Source organism: Paroedura picta, chromosome 9, assembly GCF_049243985.1.
Source record: "Paroedura picta isolate Pp20150507F chromosome 9, Ppicta_v3.0, whole genome shotgun sequence".
Classification (NCBI taxonomy): Eukaryota; Metazoa; Chordata; class Lepidosauria; order Squamata; family Gekkonidae; genus Paroedura; species Paroedura picta.
In genome coordinates this window covers 54,076,096-54,099,248 of record NC_135377.1, presented here as the reverse complement: position 1 = coordinate 54,099,248, position 23,153 = coordinate 54,076,096, and the positions used below count along the sequence as shown (strand labels likewise).

The window sequence follows — 23,153 nt, the reverse complement described above, 5'->3', positions numbered from 1 at the left end:
ATTTTTCTTAAATGTCCTGCACAGCATTTCCTTCTTACTTAGAATGGAGTGAGTTGATTATACCTACTTTTTAGAAGAAGTTTATAAGTGCTGATTTATGTTAAACAGCAGCCTTCAGACTTAAATATTTACATCTATAAATAGCCTTCTCATAGATTAGTCTCAATGCAATCTTGGTAACGCTAAAATAATTTCAGCATTCTGTTTTCTGTTGACCTTTGAAAATATTTCCCTTGACAACCTATCAAAAGCAAGATAAATTAAGAATGCTTGCATACTTATGGGAGCATTAGTCATTCTACTATGCAAAACCCCTAAACTGACACACCTTTTAGTTCCTTTTCACAGTGCAGTGATAAATGCTGTAAATTACTAGCGTCTGTTGCAGTTCAAAAATAAAATATCAGAACTCTGTACTACACTTCTGTGATGCAGATAGATAAACATATGTGCAAATATGACCAGGGTGAAATGCAGTTATAAAGAACAGCCAGTTAAAATGAAAAAAAAAAGAAATTGAACAGAACAAAGGGGTGTATCCAGCCTTGCATTTTTTCTAGCTGAACAGCGTGTCCTGAAAAAAAGAAGACATTGTTGCCCATTTCTGCTGATTTCTCTTTCCCATTTGCCATTTCTGAGGGTTGTGGGACCTGCGTGATCAAAAGGGAGATTCATTCGGCTACAGCAGAAACAAGAAAATGTGGTTCTATGAAGTGTGTGTGTGGTTGTGCATGTATTTATGTCAAAATTCTATCTGGCCTTTGCAAAACCATGAATCCATTTACAAAACAATAAAACCGCAATCTCTTGTACAATAATCACACCACAATAAAACTTTACCATTTCTCCTTAGTGATGTCCAAACCAATCAAATACTCAGACCCAATAAACCAACTCAAGACCAACAGCAATAATCTAAGACCAGAAATCCAAATTGCAAAAATGTATTACCCTATGGATGAACATCCAAAGGCTTGCTATAACCAGGAAAGCTCACATATTTCCCCCAAACATTACCACCCTTTAATCCATATCTCATTCTCAAAGGTTCACAGAAGCCCTGGAGATTTAACTTATCTCCTCTAGGATGATTCTTCTAGTTCTGCTTCTGCTCATGTGTTCTGTTTATTATTATTATTATTATCATCATCATCATCATCATCATCATCATCATCATCATCATCATCATCATCATCATCATTATTCGATTTTATTTCATGCCACTCCCTACAGGCTTGTGGCGGGTAACAGTATTCTTAAAATCCCCTGTTAAAACCGCCGCTAAAAGACTATAAAAATACACAACACAGCAGAAAATACCACTCTCCCCTACCCAAACAAGGGCATTGGGGGATGGAGGGTAATGATGACTACTTCAAACCCCCCCCCCCCACGATTTCTCCAGTCTCTATTCCTCCATCACATTACCTAGAGTGGAGAGCATCATAATTCATACACTGGCCAACGGTTTCTATGTTTTACACTAGTGTCCTAGGTGGTTTGGGGAAAAGCAGCCAAAGAACAAGTTCCATCTATATTTGTCTTTTAAACTGTCCAGAAATTAAGGCTAACTCCTAAGCCACATCATTTTAGGACTAGTCCCAACTATTTATTTTCTTTAAAAATACACCCATCATCTGACTGAAGAATCAAATAATCCTTGGGCCATATTCTTATTGAATCCTATACTATCAAAATAATACCTAAATATTGCAGCTCTTTAAGATAGGTAACAATTATTTATTTATTTAGATACTTCTGCTCTACTTTTCTATTCAGTGAGCTCCAAAACAGCTTATAATATTTTTCTCTTCTCCATTTTATTTGTGAAATATCCCCGTGGGATAGGTTAGGCTGTGGTAGAGTGACTGGCCCAAAGTCACCCAGCTGACTTGTCCATCAGCAAAAGATGCTACGGTGTAGAGAACTCCTGAAGATGTAAAACTGAAGTTTCTAGATCTGGCAATGTGCCTCTTCACAAGGATAAATAATAGTTGTGTACTACATTTGTTCTAATAGATATTTCTGACGGCATGTTGGACTCACTGAAAAGTAGCCTGCTAGGGTTTGTATGTATGTGATAGATATGCTTTTGTCAATGTGATTGACTAACATTAATGGCAGAGTTGCCAACTCTGAGTTGTGACATTCTTGGATATTGGGGAATGGAATGTAGGGAGGGTTCAGATTGAAGAAAGAAGGAACTTCAGCAGGGTATTATGCCAGAGTTTACCCTTCAAAGTTGCCATTTGCTCCAGGGAAACTGATCTCTGTAGCTTGCAGATCAGTTGTAATCTTAATGTATTGCATCTACCACACACCAATCTAATGAATACATTTTCACTACTTTCTCTGTCTACTTCACACATTTGATGAAACGATTAGAATTGAAAGCTTATGCCACAATAAATAAAACTTTTATTGCAGGCTCAAATGTTTCCATTGCAGATGATCTGACAGTTTGACAATATTTTTTTGACAATGGGCATACAAAATGGAGTAAAGTGCCTTTAGTGGTTAATGAAAATCAAAACAATCTTTTGTCACCCGAAGAACAGCTCAACTTCAATAAAAGCATTTTATATATTGAAAAGTGAAAAATAAATAGAAAAGATAAAAAATGCATTCTCAACAAAACCTCCTAAGGGTCGGAACCTATATAGCTTGTAAAAATATCTAACCTTTTGATATTGTAAGCACAATATTACAGTATAAATGAAAAGCACTGAAGCATAAGATATGAATAGTATTTAAAAATCTGAATTCAGATCATGACGCTTTTTGGTCTATTGCTGAAGATAACATTCAGTTTGTGTATCTTCAGACAGAGAGAAGTATCCCCATTGGGTGATTATTTCTCCACTGTGTACACCAGCCTTCCTCAAATTTTTTACCATTGAGAAGCCTTTGAAACTTTCTTCAGGCTTTGAGAAACCCCAGAAGTGGTGCAATTATGCAGAGTATGGTTGGGAAGCATAGCTGTGAACATGCCTACCCAGGGCCCCTCCCCTTCCCACCCCTTCCAGACCATCACTGACCATTTCGGGAGGAAGGGGGGTAGGTCAACATGACCATAAGTGGTCATATCACCCAATAAATGTTTAACAATTTTTTTAAATATATAAATTCATTAACTTTCACCCATTCAGGAAAACCTTCCAGAATCATCAAGAATCTCCAGGGATTCATCAAACCCTGGTTGAGAAAGTCTGGTCTAAAGTATCCCTTCAGATTTAGGATATTTTCGGCAGCACTGACAAGTATAGCAACTGTGAACAAACAAGTCTTGTTTCCCTCTCCAAGGGATACTGGGGCCCTCACAGGCTCTCAGAAAAACAGTTTTCCCCAGACAGAAGAACACAGAAAAAATGTTTGACTAGAACAGGTGTGCTGCTGCTATCCTTCTGTGGGGCACCCTCAGCCCTCAAATGACCTGGGTGCCTGAAATTTGGTACCTCAAGTTGCCTTGTACCTCTACCATATTGTATTATTTAACTACTTATCAATGGTATATCACATGTGCCCTATCACCTATGTTTTGTTGCCTTCTCTTTGTATCACTATTGTCTAAAGGGCCTATAAATATATATTTATATATATATATATATATATATATATATATATATATATATATATATATATATATATATATATATATATATATATATATATATATATATATATATATATTTGTTGTTGTTAGTTGCGAAGTTGTGTCCGACCTATCGCGACCCCATGGACAATGATCCTCCAGGCCTTCCTGTCCTCTGCCATTCCCCGGAATCCATTTAAGTTTGCACCTACTGCTTCAGTGACTCAATCCAGCCACCTCATTCTCTGTCGTCCCCTTCTTATTTTGCCCTCAATCGCTCCCAGCATTGGGTTCTTCTCCAGGGAGTTCATGAGGTGGGCAAAGTATTTGAGTTTCATCTTCAGGATCTGGCCTTCTAAGGAGCAGTCCAGGCTGATCTCCTCTAGGACTGACTGGTTTGTTCGCCTTGCAGTCCAAGGGACTCGCAAGAGTCTTCTCCAGCACCAGAGTTCAAAAGCCTCAATTCTTTGACACTCGGCCTTCCTTATGGTCCAACTTTCACAGCCATACATTGCAATTGGGAATACCATAGCCTTGACTAGACGTACTTTTATTGGCAGGGTGACGTCTCTGCTCTTTAGGATGCTGTCTAGATTTGCCATAGCTTTCCTCCCCAGGAGCAAGCGTCTTTTAAATTCTTTGCTGCAGTCCCCATCTGCAGTGATCTTGGAACCCAGGAAAATAAAACCTGTCACTACCTCCATTTCTTCCCCATCTATTTGCCAGGAATTGAGAGGACCAGATGCCATGATCTTCGTTTTCTTGATGTTGAGTTTCAAGCCAACTTTTGCACTCTCCTCCTTCACCTGCATCAACAGGCTCTTCAGTTCCTCTTTGCTTTCTGCCATTAGAGTGGTATCATCTGCATATCTGAGGTTGTTGATATTTCTCCCTGCAATCCTGATCCCAATTTTTGACTCATCTAACCCCGCCTTTCTCATGATGTGCTCCGCATACAAGTTAAATAGGCAAGATGAAGTATACAGCCTTGCCAAACTCCTTTCTTTATTTTGAACCACTCTGTGATTCCATGCCCGGTTCTCACTGTTGCTTCTTGACCTGCATATAGGTTTCTCAAGATACAGATAAGATGTTCTGGTATTCCCATCTCTTTAAGGACTTGCCATAATTTGTTGTGCTCCACACAAAGACTTTAGCATAGTCAATGAAGCAGAAGTAGATGTTTTTCTGGAACTCTCTAGCTTTCTCCATGATCCAGCGTATGTTGGCAATTTGATCTCTAGTTCCTCTGCCTCTTCGAAATCCTGCCTGTATTGCTGGAGCCTAGTTTGTAGGATTTTAAGCATAACTTTACTAGCATGAGAAATGAGTGCAATGGTACGGTAGTTTGAACATTCTTTGGCATTGCTCTTCTTTGGGATTGGAATGCAAACTGATCTTTTCCAATCCTGTGGCCACTGTTGAGTTTTCCAAATTTGCTGGCATATTGAGTGTAGCACTTTTATGGCATTGTCTTTTAAGATTTTGAATAGTTCAACTGGAATGCTGTCACCACCACTAGCTTTATTGTTGCTTACACTTCCTAAGGCCTATTTGACTTCACATTCCAGGATGTCTGGCTCCAGGTCAGTAACTACCCCATTGTGGTTATCAGGAGTGTTAAGCTCGCTCTTGTATAGCTCCTTTGTATAATTTTGCCACCTTTTTTTAAATCTCTTCTGCTTCTGTGAGGTCCCTACCATTTTGGTCCTTTATTATACCCATCTTTGCATGAAATGTTCTCTTCATATCTCCCATTTTCTTGAAAAGATCTCTGGTCCTCCCCATTCTATTGTTTTCTTCTATTTGTTTGCACTGTTCATTTAAGAAGGTATTCTTATCTCTTCTAGCTATTCTCTGGAATTCAGCGTTCAGTTGGGTGTATCTTTCTCTTTCTCCCTTGCCTTTCACTTCCCTTCTCTCCTCAGCTATTTGTAAAGCTTTCTCAGACAGCCATTTTGCTTTCTTGCATTTCTTTTTCTTTAGGATGGTTTTAGTTGCTACCTCTTGTACAATGTTGCGAACCTCCGTCCATAGTTCTTCAGGCACTCGGTCTATCAGATCTAATTCCTTAAATCTATTTGTCACTTCTACTGTATATTCGTCAGGGATATGATTTAGTTCATACCTGAGTGGCCTAGTGTTTTCCCCTACTTTCTTCAATTTATATAAATATACGCATATACATACATACATATGCATATACATATACATATAAAAATACTATTTGTGGAGATGTCAAGCAAGAAAGAATAACAGATATATTTCTTTAAAAGTTTATGCTCCAGTCAGGCTTAATTTGTTAATGATAATCATTATAGCAAGCCCATGGCCAATACTTTAAATAGGGCTATACATGAGGGTTAACATCCTTGGTTGGCCAACTGTTCAACTAACAGGAATGTTGTGTCTCTGAGCTTAATTCTCAGTCTGATGTTTCAATCTGGTTAGTATTGTCCCAACCCCAAATACTGCCTAATAACAGTATCACAATTCTGATTCTCTCCTGTGGTTATTGCACAATGCTCTAGTTCTAGAAGCATCAACCTTCTTAAGAAGTATATGAACATTAAGATCTCAGTGGTGCTGTCATTTTCTTTCTTTCCTTCCCTTAAAAAGATTTCATTGTACAATTGATTTTGTTGACTAGTCTATTGTTCCCCAATGGGGAATCATATCACTTTAGCTCTCTGTTATTTTTTACTATAATTATATTTTCTGATCTTCGGCTCTTGTCCTCATTTGATTTGGTTATGTACAAACTGTGGTCATTAGCAGAAGCACCACTTGAAGGATTCAAAAGCTATTATGCAGTCTTAATTAAGTGATACCAAATGATACTTTATCAAAGTCCTAGGATATTAATAAAAAAGTTCTGTGTTTTAAATCAATACAGCAAAGAGCACTTTGTATTTAGTCAGCGAATGAAGTTACCATCTGATCCTATTTAATCATTGCAGTTGGGGGCCTTGAAGTGCACAGGGTCTTATTTTCAGCAAGTGAGAGAGTTCTCACAGCACCTCTTGGGAAACAAAACTCTCAAGTGAAATGATTAACTAAGCATTGCCCTGATGAATCTAAGGACCCCTTTGAAGCTGTGTAAAGAGGCCATCTATGAGCTCTCTCTCCTACAATATTAAGATAGCACATACCCAACAACCACACAAAAATATTGATATGTGAAACAATACTGGATGTGACACACCGAAAACCCATGCAGGTGTAGCATTCCATTGATGCATGTCTGATTATCTTATCACAGTGGTAGGTCAACACAGCTTCAACTGTCATGGCTAACTGTCAAGTTAAGAAGCCCAAAGCCTCATTCTCTAAGAACTAAATTTCTAATCATGTATCCAAGGCTATGTACACTGCAAGATCACAAACAATCTAGATACAATGCAGGCTTGTTCTTCCCGAAGTAGTTTCCCACTGCAAGTCAAAACAAGAAGACATACTCTATATCCCCCTCATTGGGTCACAGCCCTCTCTTACACTCATTTCCCCATTTATGAAATGGGAATAACAGTGACCTTCTCTAAACTTTTCATTTCAAAGGTGAAACAAGAAAAGATTCTCCAGTTCCTTCTGAAATGAAAGTAAAATATAAATAAGTAATGTTGCCTTATGATTGTTTCTACTTTTTTATTTCAGCTCCAAGATGGATTTTCTTGAAGCCTGCAGTAAGTCTATTCCTAGACACACACACACACACATACACCGGCAGTGTTATTTGAACTTTATTAGAAAAAGCAGATAATCCCATCATGCAAATCCTGGTTTAATCATATTTTGTTATGCATGGTTTTAAAACTACTCATAGTGAGTAGTACAACAGTCATCTCCTTCCTTAAACCCCCCCTCAAAAAAAAAAAACAACCAGCTATGTTTTACCATCATAAAAAATGGCAAACTATTACCTATGAGAACTCAGTTAAATACATTTAGTCCTATACTCTAAAATGATAGATGAAGCCATTTTTGAAACAGGGAGAGATTAAAGACTAAAAAAGGATGATGACTTTTATCAAATCTCTGAGGCTTTCTTCTGGGGCTTCCTTTAATTCTTATCAGTGACACCACATAAAATTCAATATATTGCAGTGAAATGCCATTTATTTTTATATATTCCACTATCATGCAGGGAAAAATGAGTTTGGTAATTCAATAAGCCAATGTCTTACTGAGCATTAGTTATACAGGCAAATAAAACTCAATATGCTGTGTCATATTGGAAGATAAAATTAGGGAAACACTGCATCAATTTAACTTGGGATGATAACCAAATGTATGTTGGCCCTTAAAACATAGTCTGAAGTCTTTTTGAAAAAGCAAAAGAAATGATAGAGAAAGAACTGAATAACATGGAAATAAAATTGATGGCCTTTCCACACATCTAAAAAATAGTGTCATGTCAGCGAAATTGTGTGATGCTATAAAAAATTGCGCCCCCACCATTTCTCACTTACTTGCTGTCCCACTTTCTTTTGCTGCTTTTTTGGTGCTTCCTGGCACTCTGCATAGCTGCCTGAAATGGCTAAGCGAGGAACACACCATACATGCGTCTCTCCCTCCACCTGTCAATCATGCCAGGAAGCCAATCACCTTTTCCCCTGATTTAAAGGGACCATGATGCAAGCAATTTTTTTGTGAGTGAAATTTCTCCGTTGTTATGCTTAATCATAGATTCATGATAGATGCATAGACATTGCACGGCTGCCCCATCCCACAGCTGCTGCCATATAGCTAATCCTCCTCCTTAGACTTTCAAAGGTGAGAAAAGAGGGAGGCCCACAACTTCTCTCCTGGTCCCCTCAGACATTTTCTGCTGGAAGTAATCCCTCCTGCAGCAGCTCTTGCTTCCTGGCCAACTCCTCTTGCAGCCGGACATTCCCAAGGAGCTCCCTTATTAGCCAAGCTGCGTTTGCAAGGGTGGGAGGGCTGAGTGGTGCATGGAGAAGGGGGGCAAGGAGAGAAAACTTGTGTGCAGCTGAGCTCTCAATTGCAGGATGGGGTGTCAATGCTGTTCCCTCTCATCATTGTCAGACTGGATGGAAGGCAGAGAGCAACAAACACTGATAGTGGGGGAGAAGGAGATCTATGCATCTAATCATAGATGCATAGTGCTTATTTTAATGCCACCCACCAGCCTTGAAGAGGCAGAAAAGTATTTCTTTTTCCTTTTGGGGGGGGAGGGGGTGGGGTGTCTGAGAGGCATGCTTTGTGCATCAACTGTTGAGAATTTTTTTTTTGCTCTGCCTGGATGAAGCAATGCATATTTGTTGCTCCAGGCAGTTTGCTACTAAAAAAAGGCCCATTCCCAGGAGGAGGGAGACGGAGGCACGTTCAAGGGCAGGCACTGAAGATGGAGTTCACGCTCCTTTGGCTTCTTTGGCTCCTTTGGTTACGCACACTTATTTTGCTTGTGGTTGCTGGTTACTCTCTTCCCACTTGTGCTACGTAGTTGGGGTGTTGCAGTTTTGTGGATTCCCCAACTAGCGCTTTAAAATGGAGGACGTAGCTGCCAGTTTGCTGCTGGGATGCTGGATGCTGACGACGTCATTTGAAAAAAATTGAAAAAACAAGGCGTTTGCAAGAGGTAAGCCTTTCACTTTATTTTCTGGGAGCGGAATGACCCTAAGAGTTGGTAGGACTCATTATTTACAGTGGCTACTTTTATTATAGGAACAATTCAGTCATGTAGAAGAAATAGTCCAGATATCTGGAAGCTCATGCAATTTCTGTTCTAAAAACGGAGTCATGGTCATGTAACTGGATTTCCTGAGATTTCCAGATCCCATTAATTGCCGGTGTTAGGACCATTCTGCTCCCCTTGGGATGGTGAAAGGATCCAGGAGAGTGGTGAAGAATTTTGGGACAGTAAGGGGACAGTGATAAATTTGGGGGAAATAGTGGTGCAGTTAGGAATTTTGAGCCAGTAGGAGGGCAATGGTCTGACTCTTCCTGTTCTGGCTGCATTTTCCTAGCACGATACATTGTAAGATGTCTTGCCTTTGCCTGCCTCTCTGCAGTAGCAACCCTGGACTTCCTTGGTTGGTCTTCCATCCTAGTGCTGACCAGGACCAACCCTGCTTGGCTTCCTGAAGAAAACAACAGCTTCAAAAGGTAGGCTGGGAATCTGGAAAAGTCTTTCCTACTGGTTTCTGGTTACGCAATTTCCCATTGCATCACATGCTTCTCTCTCTCTCTCTCTCTCTCTCTCTCTCTCTCTCTCTTTCTCTCTCTCTCTTTTCTCCCCAGTGAGGACTCAAAGAGGCTTTTACGAATGACGTTAACAAAGAACATATTGTTTCCAGATTAAAATATGGCCACTGCACAACAACAAAAGAAGTGTAGGTAATGTAATGTGTTTTCAATATGCAGTACACCAGGAAAGAGGCATATGTTTATGTGAGAGAGAAGCACTAGGGATGTGGCCTAGAAGCCAAGGGGATGGAAGCCTGAAAAGGTTTGGGAACCACTGAGTTAGATGGTTATTCTTATAGCATCTTATTGATGAACAAAGAATTCTTATGGCTTGAACAAGGGATTCAGCTTTAAAAAGGGTATTTGCTGGCCTAGGATCTTTTAACATTTTAGTAACTAATATTTTTGTCGCCCCCTTATACCATTTGACATTCAAATTAAACATGCTTCACAGTTTCTGCTATTTAGGCATTGGCACCCATTTCCATGATTTAGGATTTGGCATGATCGGGATGGCTATGTTACCAGTTCATCAGACCTGGGATCCATCACTAAGGGACTCATTGACCTAGTTGTATCTTCTGCTAAATTTGGATGGGATCGTGTAAATCCTCAGGCTGTTTCATTTTTGGTGGTCTGATGTGCTGTGTCATGATGTTTCGAGCTGACTTTGATGATTTCCCAGTGCAGTCCTCCTCAATGTTAAAATGCTTTCCTTTTCCTTTTGAAGTTTTGCCAACCTACTCTTTCTTTGCTTTTTTCTCCCTCCTCTTTTTTCTTCTCCCAGATAGAATGTTCAAATTATAATTGCCTGGAAGCTTTTAAATACTGATGCTTCTGAAATTACCACAGCTAGTTTCACTGCTATTTTGGAGTCTATAATAAGAAACGGCATCATGAGTAAGAAATTGATGAGAACCACAGGCCTCATATTTTTATACTTTTATACTTTTGGGTGATCAGATACTTAGAATCATAGAATCATAGAATCATAGAGTTGGAAGGGGCCATACAGGCCATCTAGTCCAACCCCCTGCTCAACGCAGGATTAGCCCTAAGCATCCTAAAGCATCCAAGAAAAGTGTGTATCCAACCTTTGCTTGAAGACTTCCAGTGAGGGGGCACTCACCACCTCCTTAGGCAGCCTATTCCACTGCTGAACGACTCTGACTGAGAAAAACTTTTTCCTGATATCTAGCCTATATCGTTGTACTTGAAGTTTAAACCCATTACTGCGTGTCCTTTCCTCTGCAGCCAGCAGAAACAGCATCCTGCCCTCCTCCAAGTGACAACCTTTCAAATACTTAAAGAGGGCTATCATGTCCCCTCTCAACCTCCTTTTCTCCAGGCTGAACATTCCCAAGTCCCTCAACCTATCTTCATAGGGCTTGGTCCCTTGGCCCCAGATCATCTTCGTCGCTCTCCTCTGTACCCTTTCAATTTTATCGATGTCCTTCTTGAAGTGAGGCCTCCAGAACTGCACACAGTACTCCAGGTGTGGTCTGACCAGTGCCGTATACAATGGGACTATGACATCTTGTGATTTTGATGTGATGCCTCTGTTGATACAGCCCAAAATGGCATTTGCCTTTTTTACCGCTGCATCACACTGCCTGCTCATGTTTAGTTTACAATCCACAAGTACCCCAAGGTCTCGTTCACACACAGTGCTACCTAGAAGCGTATCCCCCATCCAGTAGGCATGCTTTTCATTTTTCTGACCCAGATGCAGAACTTTACACTTATCTTTATTAAATTGCATCTTGTTCTCATTTGCCCATTTTTCCATTGTGTTCAGATCTCGTTGAACTCTGTCTCTATCTTCCGGAGTATTTGCCAGTCCTCCCAATTTGGTGTCATCTGCAAACTTGATGAGTAGTCCCTCCACCCCCTCATCTAGATCATTAATAAATATGTTAAAAAGTACCGGGCCGAGCACCGAACCCTGAGGTACCCCGCTACTCACCTCTCTCCAGTCTGATGAAACACCATTGACAACAACTCTTTGAATGCGGTTCTCTAACCAATTCCCTATCCACCTAACGATCTGAAAATCCAGATTGCAGTCCTTCAACTTATCCATCAGAACATCATGGGGAACCTTGTCAAAAGCTTTACTAAAATCCAAGTAAATGACATCAACCAAATTTCCCCGATCCAGCAAACCTGTTACTTGGTCAAAAAAGGAAACTAGGTTGGTCTGGCAGGACCTGTTGGAGACAAATCCATGCTGACTTCCTTGGATCACCAAATTGTCCTCCAGATGTTTGCAGATCGCTCCCTTTAATATCTGCTCCATTATCTTCCCCACAACAGAGGTCAGACTCACTGGTCTGTAGTTTCCCGGGTCATCCTTCCTCCCTTTTTTGAAGATCGGAATAACGTTTGCTCTTTTCCAGTCCTCCGGGACATCTCCAGTCCTTAAAGAGGTTCCGAAGATGATGGACAAGGGCTGTGCAAGTTCTCTGGAAAGTTCTTTGAGTACTCTCGGGTGCATTTCATCTGGACCAGGGGATTTGAACTCATCCAGTGCAGCTAAATGCCTCTCGACAACCTCTCTATCCATGTTAACCTGCCACCCAGACACTATCCTTTGGCTACAGCCATCTCTAGATGTGCCTAAACACTTAGACCTGTGGGAAAAAACAGATGTAAAATAGGCACTAAGCCTTTCTGCTTTCTCTGCATCTTTCGTTAGAGTTTGTCCATCCGCACCCAACAGCGGGCCTATTGCCTCCTTTACTTTACGTTTGCTCCTCACGTAACTGAAAAATCTTTTCTTGTTACAATGGGCTTCCCTGGCCAATCTTAGCTCACTCTCAGCTTTGGCCTTTCTGATGATTGATCTACAGTGCCTAGTAACCTGTAGGTACTCTTCTTTAGAGCTCTGTCCTTCCCTCCATTTCCTGAACATTTTCCTTTTCTTTCTTAGTTCCTCTTGAAGTTCTCTGTTCATCCAAATAGGCTTCTTAGAGCTCCTGCAGTGTTTTAGTCTTTCTGGAATAGTCATTGATTGAGCATGCAATAGCTCTTGTTTGAGTAGCGCCCACCCTTCACATGCTCCCTTCCCTTCCAGCATTCTCGTCCATGGTATGACACTCATCATGTCTCTGAGTTTATTAAAGTTTGCCCTACGAAAATCCAACATCCGCGTCTGGCTACAAGCTTCCTTGGCTCCCCATCTCAAAAGGAATTCTATGAGGACATGGTCACTTCCCCCTAGGGTCCCCACCTCCTTCACCTCATCCACCAACTCTTGCCTGTTGGTCAGTATTAAGTCCAGTATGGCTGAACCTCTTGTGGGTTCATCTACCATTTGATAAATGAAATTGTCAGCCAGGCAGGTCAGAAACTTGCATGACTGAGGACGCTTCGCAGAGTTTGTTTCCCAGCACACATCTGGGAAATTGAAGTCACCCATGATGACAAGGTCCTGCCGTTTGGATATTTTCTCAAGCTGCTCACAAAGTGCAGCATCCACATCCTCTCGTTGGTCAGGCGGTCGGTAGCAGACACCAACCACCACACTGTTTGTTTTCCCCTCGCTTATTTTCACCCAGATGCTTTCCACTGTAGATATGCTCTCCTTCACTAGAATTTCCTGACAGGTAAGCCCTTTCCTCACATACAGTGCCACTCCTCCACCTCTTCGATCTATTCTGTTTTTTCTGAACAGTTCATATCCATCCACCATTACATTCCAGTCATGGGAATCATTCCACCAAGTTTCTGTGATGCCTACTAGATCATACCTTTCCATCAGCATGAGAAGTTCCAGCTCTTCCTTTTTATTGCCCATGCTTCGGGCGTTAGTATAAAGACATCTGAATCCTTTTACTTTTGGTTCCCTATGAGCTGGCCTTGCCGGTTGGGCTGCCTCCGATAGTTTTCCTTCCATACACTCCCTATGTTGATCGTCTCCTTCCCCTAGTGGCTTTAGTTTAAAGCTCTCCTGATGAATCTCCCCAGGTTCCTGCCAAACACATTCTTCCCCAGTTTTGATAAGTGCAGTCCATCAGGTGCTAGTAGGCCTTCCTCAAGAAAGCCTATCCCATGGTCCCAGAAACCAAATCTCTCCTGCCGGCACCAACTACGCAGCCAGTGATTCACCTCCATTATCTTCCTCTCTCGACGCATTCCTCTTCCCTTGACAGGCAAGATTGAAGAGAATACCACTTGTGCCCCCATTTGCTTGAGCTTCCTCCCCAGATCTTGATAGTCTTTTTTAATAGGAGCGATGGTATTCAGGGACATGTCATTCGTTCCCACATGGACCATCACAAATGGGTAGCGATCCGTAGATTTGAGGAGTTTGGGCAGCCTTTCTGAAACATCTTTAATTTTCGCCCCTGGCAAGCAACACACCTCTCGGGTTAGGGGGTCGGGCCCAGCCACGTGGCGATCCATTCCTCTTAGCAGGGAGTCTCCAATTACCAGTACTCTCCTTTTTTTTTTCTTCTCAACTCCATTTCCTTCTGTCCCCGTGGCCTCTTCCCTTTGTCTTAGAGTTTGTTTTGGGACCTCTTCCCTTGTTGACCCTTGCACCTCCTCTGCAAGGGCCTGAAATCTACTCTGGAGCTCCAAAGGCCCCGAGAACTGTCTCGCCCTTCGCCGTTCAGTCTTTTTCCGAACTGCCTGCAGAGGCTCCCTATTGTGGTCAATCTCCTTGTCCTCTTCAGGACTGGTTGTATTCTCTTTATTCTCTTTATTGCATGTTGCAGAGCTCTGGACTACGAACTCCTCCCCTTTCTTACTTTGGGTCAGAGTAATAATTTTGTTTTCTAATCCCCTAATCTTTTCCTCCAAAAGTTTTACCAGCTTACACTTGGGGCAGCTGTAGTCCATCTTGTCTTCTGGGAGGAAGGCAATCATGTCACACTCACTGCAGATGATGGGATGAGTGTCCTGGAGGTCCATTGTAATGTCTAGGCAGTGCAAGTACTAGGGAAATATAATCTACTGATATAATCTACTGATTCTAATTGTTCGGCCAAGAACCCCAGGCTAAGAGCCACAGGCCAAGAGCCCTTTGTCTCTTGCCAAAGGCTCGCGCCTCTGGAGAGGAGTAGCCCTTTTTAAGCCTCCCAACAATTACCCAGCAATCACCTCACCCAGGCAGAACAATAGCCTCACCTGGTCAGCAGCAACTCTCCCCAGTAGCTCTCTCCACGTGCTCTCAGTTGTCTGAGCTCTGCCTCTGGCGAGGAGCAGCCCTTTTTAATCCTCCCAACAATTACCCAGCAATCACCTCACCCAGGCAGCACAATAGCCTCACCTGGTCAGCAGCAACTCTCCCCAGTAGCTCTCTCCACGTGCTCTCAGTTGTCTGAGAGGATATTTTAGTTGCAAATAATGCCTGTTACAGATCCTTTAAGTGAGTGTCTCTGTCTGAAGGGTTGCAGCAGATGTAACAATAGTCTAAGGCTTGGCTATACATAATGGATTGTTTGATATAGCATGTAGATATGTTTGTCGATCTGTCAGTTTCTGGTATAATGTGGTATGTATGTGTCCCTAATGTATCCATATTGTGGTGTCTAGGAAATTTATTTCTGCTGTAGAGTAATTCATAGTTAGATTGATGGTGGGGTGGAAGTTGTAGAAACCGTGGTGAAATCTCTGAAGGGCTTCTTTGTCTTGGGTCCATACAATAAAAATGTCATCAATGAATGAAGAGAGATACCAGTCAGTAGGAGTTCAGAAAATGCATAAACTGTTGGCATACTGTGTAGCCAGGCAGGTACTTACTGCTTTGTCATTGATTTGGAGCAGCCTTTTGCAACTTTTTTACCAGTGAAACCCCCCTGAAACATTCTTCAGGCTATGGGAAGCCCCAGAAGTGGTGCAATTGGGTAAAATATGGTTGGGAAACATAGTGGTGTACAGACCCACCTGACACCTGGGTCCCCTCCCCTTCCCACTCTCCAGGCCCATCACTGGCAATTTTGGGAGGGGACAGCAAGTTGGCATGGCTATATATGGTCATATCACCCTATAAATGTTTAACAAAATATATATACATATATATATAAACTTGCACCATTTTGGGCCATCAAGAAACCCCTGATTTGGAATTATAAGTTCTCACCAAACCTGAAGCAATTTTGAATGATAACAAAGAAACAGTGTTAGTGCCATCACGGTAGACTCCAGCCTGGAGAACTGGGTTTGATTCCCCACTTCTCCACATGCAGCCAGTTAGGTGACATTGGACTAGTCACAATTCTTGTAGAGATGTAGAAATGCTCCCATACATCTGTTCTGCTAGTGATATCTCAGCCCCACCTACCTCTCTGTGTGGGGAGAGAAAGGGAAAGGTGTTTGTAAATTGCATTGGGACTCTTTTAGGTAGTGAAAAGTAGAGTATAAAAACAGCTTTTCTCCTCGTTAGTGACAAGATCTGCTGTATTGTTATCAGGGATGTTTTTTTTTAATGGCTTGTAGAGACTATGACAACCTAGGATGTCCCACAATCTCAAGCATTGGAATCATCACTGTAGTATTGGGATATATGGACTCCATCCTCAGACCATACATTATTAATGTCCCCAGTTATGTCCATGATACCACAGACTTCCTGAGGAAACTGCAGTTCACTGACCATCTCCCAAAAACACTGAACTCTGCATGTTTGTTCTCACTCATAACTACTTCAGGTTTGGTGAGAACTTGTACCTCCAAATCAATGGCACCGCTGTAATGTGTTTCCATCTCCAGTAACTCTTGCCTCTTTCAACCACTTAGTCCCTACAAATGGCCTCAGTTGTCATAATATCCTCATGCCCAAGTTCTACTTCACTCCTATCAATTTTATTCGGTGTTTGCACAATCATCCTTTTGGACTTGCTTGCCCCAAATTGGAGGACTTCCAGCTCTCTCTCTCTCCCCCCCCCAAGACAGTTTAAAAGCTGCACTGACACTTTGCTGATATTGCCAGCAACCTGCCCTTTTAGTTCAAGTGAAGCCTGTCATTTTTGTACAGGTTTAGCTTGTTCCAGAAAGTCCCCCAGTGCCCAACAAATCTAAATCCTTCTTCCTGCCACCATTTTGTCACCCATGCATTGAGACCCCTGATCTGTGCCTACACATGGCAACACTTCCAGAAATGCTACCTTTGAGGTCCTGGCTTTCAACTTTCTCCTTTTTTATCAACCTATCTAGACAGTGCATGATGTATGAAACCTTTTCATCAGGCAGACAAATCACCATGTGGTCAAAATGCTGAACACAGAGCATGCTCTCTATATTACTAATAACTGTATCACCCACAGCCAGAAGCCCACCTCTCCCCCCCCTCCCCAGCCATCCCAGTTTCTTCTTTACCCTGTCACGTAGCCCATCTGTCAGTTCTCTTCGACTCTCTGGTTGCTGCAATCACTGACAGGTCATTTTCTCAATTTCTACCTGGAGGTTGGCAAGTTTCTTGGGAAAACTTTCACCTTGAGCAGGGAGAATCCGCGTGAGAAACTAGAATTTCTAAACTGAAAGCAACATGGATGTGAAATTTTTGCAGCACTTTATAACGTTATTATTAACACCATGGAAAGAATCAACTTTTTGTCTCACAATGTCAGAGGCTGGGAACAGCCAGTGTCATGTTGTAAAAGTGAATATTAACACTGATGGCAGGAGCTTGCTAAAACGGCACACATTAATAACTTGTTGCTAAGAGTCTATGTGACCAGAATTATTAGTATTTCTGTCAGCAATTATTAAGAAATAAATTGCACCCAATAGGCTGGTAGCATTGTTATTCAGAAAGAGTCATTCTTACTTAATGAAGAGACACAAGGACTGTTTTCTTAAGTAGTAAAATGTTTTGTTTGATTAAATGTTAATGAGATTTAGGCAAATAATGACTGCTAGTTATTTATACACAATTGACCAACTGTTTCATTATTGCAAATTAAGATTCTGATGTCTGAAAAGTTTATAGCACGTTGTGTTTAATGAGATTACCTACAGGGATGGCAGAAACAACCTTGCCACTTGAAGTGTGTGTGTGTAGGGGGTGAAGTCCTAAAAATCCTTCACGTAATCAAACTTACTTAAACCAACTCACTTGGAAGCAGTACATCCCATAGTTTTCAAACTAAGTTTACTTCTAAGAAAGGGTGCTAAAGTTTGCAGTCAACCGCTTTAATTTGGAGAGATCTCTTGCATTCACTGAGGGATTTATTCAAAAGATTACCTCCTTACACATAGAAATTAATACTTGCCTCCCCCATTTAATCTCTTTGCAAGTTACCCATTTGTGCGAACAATCCTGTGTGCAAGGAGAAAGAGCATGTATCATTCATTTCTGATATTTAAAAGCACCTTCCCCACAAAACGTGATTGGCAGTGTTGCATGTATTCCCTCCTCCTAACAGTGCATGAAGAATTACAACTTAGATAAGCTCCTTAATGCATAATTAAGATGTGGAACGTAATATGGGGTTCACGACCCACTGAGGGGTCATTTGGCCTTTCCCAAGGGGTTGCAGCAGCATGGTGTTGGCCTCCTCCGTGCCGCCTTGGAGCACACCAAGGCAACATGGAGGAGGTAGTGCCATGCCACTACTGCCACCGCTGCTCTGGCCACTGCCTCTCCTGTGATGCTGGCCTCCTCAGCACTGCCTTGGTAAGCTCCGAGGTGGGCCGGAGGAGGCCAGTGCCATGCCGCAGCCGCTATGGCCGCCTCCGCTCCGTGACCCCTACAGCGGGAGCAATAGCAGCATGTGTACATGCACGCTAGCACATGAGCATGCATACTGCTGCTGCCACTGCTGCCCCTGCTGTTAGGGTTGAGAGGCGGTGGCGGTTAAGAACCGCTGGTTTACAGGAAAGTAGAGAGTGACACTTTGAGGGAAACTAGGTTTTCCAGTGTCATTAGGATTTGGCTTTGTGGACAACAACAGGAGCTGCAGTTGCTGGCAGTAGGCCTCAGGCTTCAGAAGGGCAGACATCACCAGCCAAGCAACAGAACCCAGTGAAAGCAAAGTCTGGAAATGGGGCTTCAAAAGGGTACAATGCCTCCAAGTCCACCCTCCATTTTTGCCTTTATTTTTAATGGCTGTCCTTTCTCTCCAAAGGATATTAGATTTGATAGGGATGGTTACATTCTGCTCATATTTTGAATTTTCAAAAGCTCATAAAAGTAATTTAGTAAAGTCATTTAAAAGCCCATATTCTGTTGTCTTTACATTGTGGAGTATGAACAGTATACATGGTATATGCACACTGCTCCTAGTTCTATGCACAATAAAGAAAAGTATACATCTACTTTATGGACTCCCTGGAGAAGAACCCAATGCTTGGAGCGATTGAGGGCAAAAGAAGAAGGGGACGACAGAGAATGAGATAGCTGGATGGAGTCACTGAAGCAGTAGGTGCAAACTTAAATGGACTCTGGGGAATGGTAGAGGACAGGAAGGCCTGGAGGATCATTGTCCATGGGGTCACGATGAGTTGGACATGACTTCGCACCTAACAACAACAACAACAACTGAAATCTGGAAATACACCTATAGTGGTAAAGTTTTACTCACTTTCTCTCAATTTTTTTAATATGAGTTTTAACAGCCATTTTTAAAGCAGAAAGTAAACATTACTCTATAACTATATTATTAGCTTCTACTTGTTTTATGTTATAAAAATGTAACATCAAAGGTTTTTCCTGAAAAATGCCCAGACTTGCTGGCTTGGAGGAGCCAATATTCTTCTTCATTTTTATAGTCTCTGTTTTTCAGATGAGATTGGCTTGCAGAGTAGCTTGCTATAATTAAAATTCTAGCACAAAGGTACAGGATATCAGGGATACTTGGACCCATATGTATTACAATCTTTTCTGGATCTTGACACTAATAGTTTGGAGGCTCTTCCTTGCATATAGAGAGGGCTGAAGAAACTACATTGGAACTGAGGTCTTGGGTGATAGTAAAGCTGCCAATCCATATACGCAGCCCTTCCCTCTTGACACCTACACATCTACGATCTGATTTCCAAAGGATAGTACTGGTTTTCTGGTCCACCTTCCCCAATTTACATCCTTATCTTTATACTGCTCCGCGGTATAAATAAAAGCCTAAGGGGGATGGGGGTGGGCTCAGTCCGGGGTCAATGATTGGACCCTGGCCCATAGACTGACAAGCTTTGATGGGCTTTGATGTCTAGTTTTGTACATATTGTGCTTTCAGGAGAGATTATGGGAATACTGATGAAAGTTTTAAATTAACTGCATGAACAGGATAATGTGGGGTGGGAAAATCAGCAATGTACCCATCAAAGATACAATTAACCCATTTGCTTCCTAAATGAGATGAAGAGGAATACCTCATGGATCTCTCTTGGGAGGACATTTAATAATTGGAAAAGCTTCCTGCTTGATGGAGGTAGATGGGTAGAGAGAAGAACAGCTTGCAACTGACAGACAGGTTAATATGGGATCAGGTAATATTTATCTGTCTAGTACATTTTTATCATGTCTTTCTTCTGAAAAGGTCCCCTCTGGGATTATGTCCTTTATTCCCCCATTTTATCCAACCCTTCCAAGTAGGTTAGATTGACAAATGCTGACTCAGGGTCATCCAGCAAGCTGCAGGTTTATCCTGGAATCCAAGTCCCTTAGATCCTAGTGCAATAATCTCAACACTACTTTTACTGGTGCACTAGTTTCAAACCAATTTGAATTTAAAGGTCAAAACTAGCCTATTTTTTAGGGATGTAAACTAGCACCAAAGAACATGGATTCAGATAGTTGAATTGAGGGCCCTACTCATTTGAGATTTAGAATCTAGCAAGCCTAGAACTTCCAAATACCTAGAACTCAATAAGGAAAAATATTTTCCTTAAAAAAAAACTTTAAAAAGGCAAACCAGTTTTTACTAGGTTTCCCTCAACTTTTTCACAGCAGCTTTATACAGGGCACAGTGGAATGAAGAACAGCTGATGCTAGGGAATGCGCAAATGCCCCAGATGCCACTTGCAGGCAGACTGATAGACAGGCAGTGATGGAAGGGTAGGAATCGCATTGTGTCCATCCTAGTTGACAAGGTGAGCACAGTCCCTGGGGAGCAGTTGCAAGTAGGCTGGCCAGGTTCCCCCTGGCAACCGGCAGGGAATGGAGGGGACGTACCAGGAAAAAGGAAAACTCAGGTGACATCATTTCCAGCTTGCAGAGGAAGTGTGACATCACACTATGACATTGCAGCAATTATCTAGTATCTGGGCAAACTGTGGTAAAAATGGCTTCTGTTGGAGTTTTTGCCCAAATACCAGATCATTGCCTGGATGGGGTGATGATATCACTTCCTGTGCACACCAGAAGCGACATTGCCATATCACTAGTGATGCCACTTGGATCATCTTTCTTGCCTGGATCCCGACCTCCACCTGGATGGTGGTGCTGGTGGTGGCGATTGGCAACTCCAGTTGCAAGCAGCGAAGGAGCAGCTAGAGGAGCACACCGAAGCATGGCATACCCTGCACTGTAGACTGGAGTATGCTGTTCTCTTTTACTCAGAGGGCACCTCCGGGAAGCCCAGCAATATTCCTGCAGCCTTCCCCATGTGCCCATTTCCTCTACCGTGCCCATATTTCATACTGCTGGCAGATTGTCTTGCCAAAACCAACACTATCTGATTCTGCTACAACAGAATACAATCCCCCCATGAAAATTGTATATATCTATTAATCTTGTCTGACTGTATCTATGTCTGTCTAACAAATCTTATCTTTATGTCTGCTATACCCCCAAAGGCTCCTAAACTTAATATAAAATTTCCCTATTCATCTGCAGTCCAGTTAATCTATTTTGTTCTTAATATACACCAAGGGATAGTAAGGGAATCAGATGTAGAAAGGGACATATAGAAAACTATTACAGCAGGCAGTGCAAATGATCAGGGAATTTCAGCTGGCTGATCTTTCAGTCAGAAAGGTCCAGTGAGAAAGGACCGTCTGGTGTCTATACCTGCATCAGAATTTCACAGGTGTAGACAAACATCCCCCACAGGCTTCCAGGCTTCTTTCTCCAGATAGGCCAAGTTGTAAGACGAACGCATTTCAGTTTCCTCCTCTTGAAAACAGTTTAGCCTGCTATCCATAGAAATCAATGGAACTCTGAATATTAGGAGCTCTTCTGAGTATCCAGAAGTATAAAATTCAGATACATTTTCACATGGAATGTTGTTGATATTCATTTGTGGGGAACGGAGCCTTCGGTCTTTCATATAAAGTCAGGGAATATCAAGGGATTGATTTTATCAAGTGAATTTTTGCTTCTAGCAGGTAATGGGATGTAAAACATCGCTGAACAGTTTCAGGAAGACTTTAAATATTTTTGAACTAGTGCTTGATGCAAAAATATATAACAAATTGAACCCTGTCCTCTTCTGATGTCTGAAGAATGTATAGTCAAGTTGCAAGTGACCCCATGGGACATTCCAGGCAAGTGAGAAGGAGAAATACTTTGCCATTGCTCTTCTCCACATAGTAGCAACCCTTCTCTTCATTGAAGGTCTCTCATCCAAGTACTGACTGTGGCTGATCCTGCATGGTTGCCAGGCTCTGTTAAACTTGAACTAAGCTGAGCTAGTTGGGCTGTTCTCATAAATGCTGCCAACATATTCTTCAAACGAACAAAATACTTGGGGAACTACAACCTCTTTGGCAAAGAAGCTAGTCGTTTACCTTGACTTTAGCATCAAGGAAGGCACGCAATAATTCCTGGACTTTCAAGTACATTTATAGCATATTTTATGAGAGTCAGTACATACCTGAGTAAAACCTTACTGGGACTGTTTTGACTTTCCTTGTGTGATCCTCTTGTGCCATTTTATTGGAAGTATATAAGGTATTCGGAGTAACTTAATTTGCTGACTCCAACACCAAACAAAACCTTGCGGAAGATTGCCCATGTTACAGCAGAACAACTGAACTCCGTGAGAATTCACTTGCTTCTTGGTCGTTAAAGAATGGAAGGTAAGTCCTTTGAAGGTTTCATGTGAACACCTGATCTTAAGGTGTTGCTTTTCCACATTGGCCTTGCAATACTGGCACATCATTGTATTTATAATGTTAATATGAACACTGCAGTTGTATGCTCAAGAGACACTTGGCAGAGGCATAGGAACAGAATTACTACTAAGAATTAGGCTGATCAGATGCACTTGATACGTGAGAAGAAGGTGGGCAATGACAATATCTCATTTAGATACACTATTTGGGATGCCTCTGAGTGCTGAGCAGTTCCAGGGGTTAATATTGACCTGGACTGGTTCCCTTGGAGGTCAGAACACTGCAGTCTTATACAATGTTGTATTATTTGTTGTAGTATTTTCCTTATTTACAAACATGCAAGTGGAGCACAGGT

General features: G+C 41.8%; 1 protein-coding gene across 3 annotated transcripts in view; it reads left to right on the top strand.

Annotated features, from left to right (window-relative positions):
- Positions 1-8,885: 8,885 nt before the first annotated feature.
- LOC143844966 (protein-glutamine gamma-glutamyltransferase 5-like) overlaps positions 8,886-23,153 on the top strand; it is a 36,290-nt gene continuing 22,022 nt past the window's right edge. Inside the window, exons 1-3 of one of the 3 annotated variants that reach the window (XM_077352858.1) lie at positions 8,886-9,718; positions 9,854-9,945; positions 22,070-22,762. In XM_077352858.1, the coding sequence (XP_077208973.1) occupies positions 22,756-22,762 (7 nt within the window). In that variant the 5' untranslated portion in view covers positions 8,886-9,718; positions 9,854-9,945; positions 22,070-22,755. Of the gene's footprint in view, positions 9,719-9,838; positions 9,950-22,069; positions 22,763-23,153 lie in introns of those variants that run through there. The other 2 variants (XM_077352859.1, XM_077352860.1) reach the window with 2 other exon arrangements.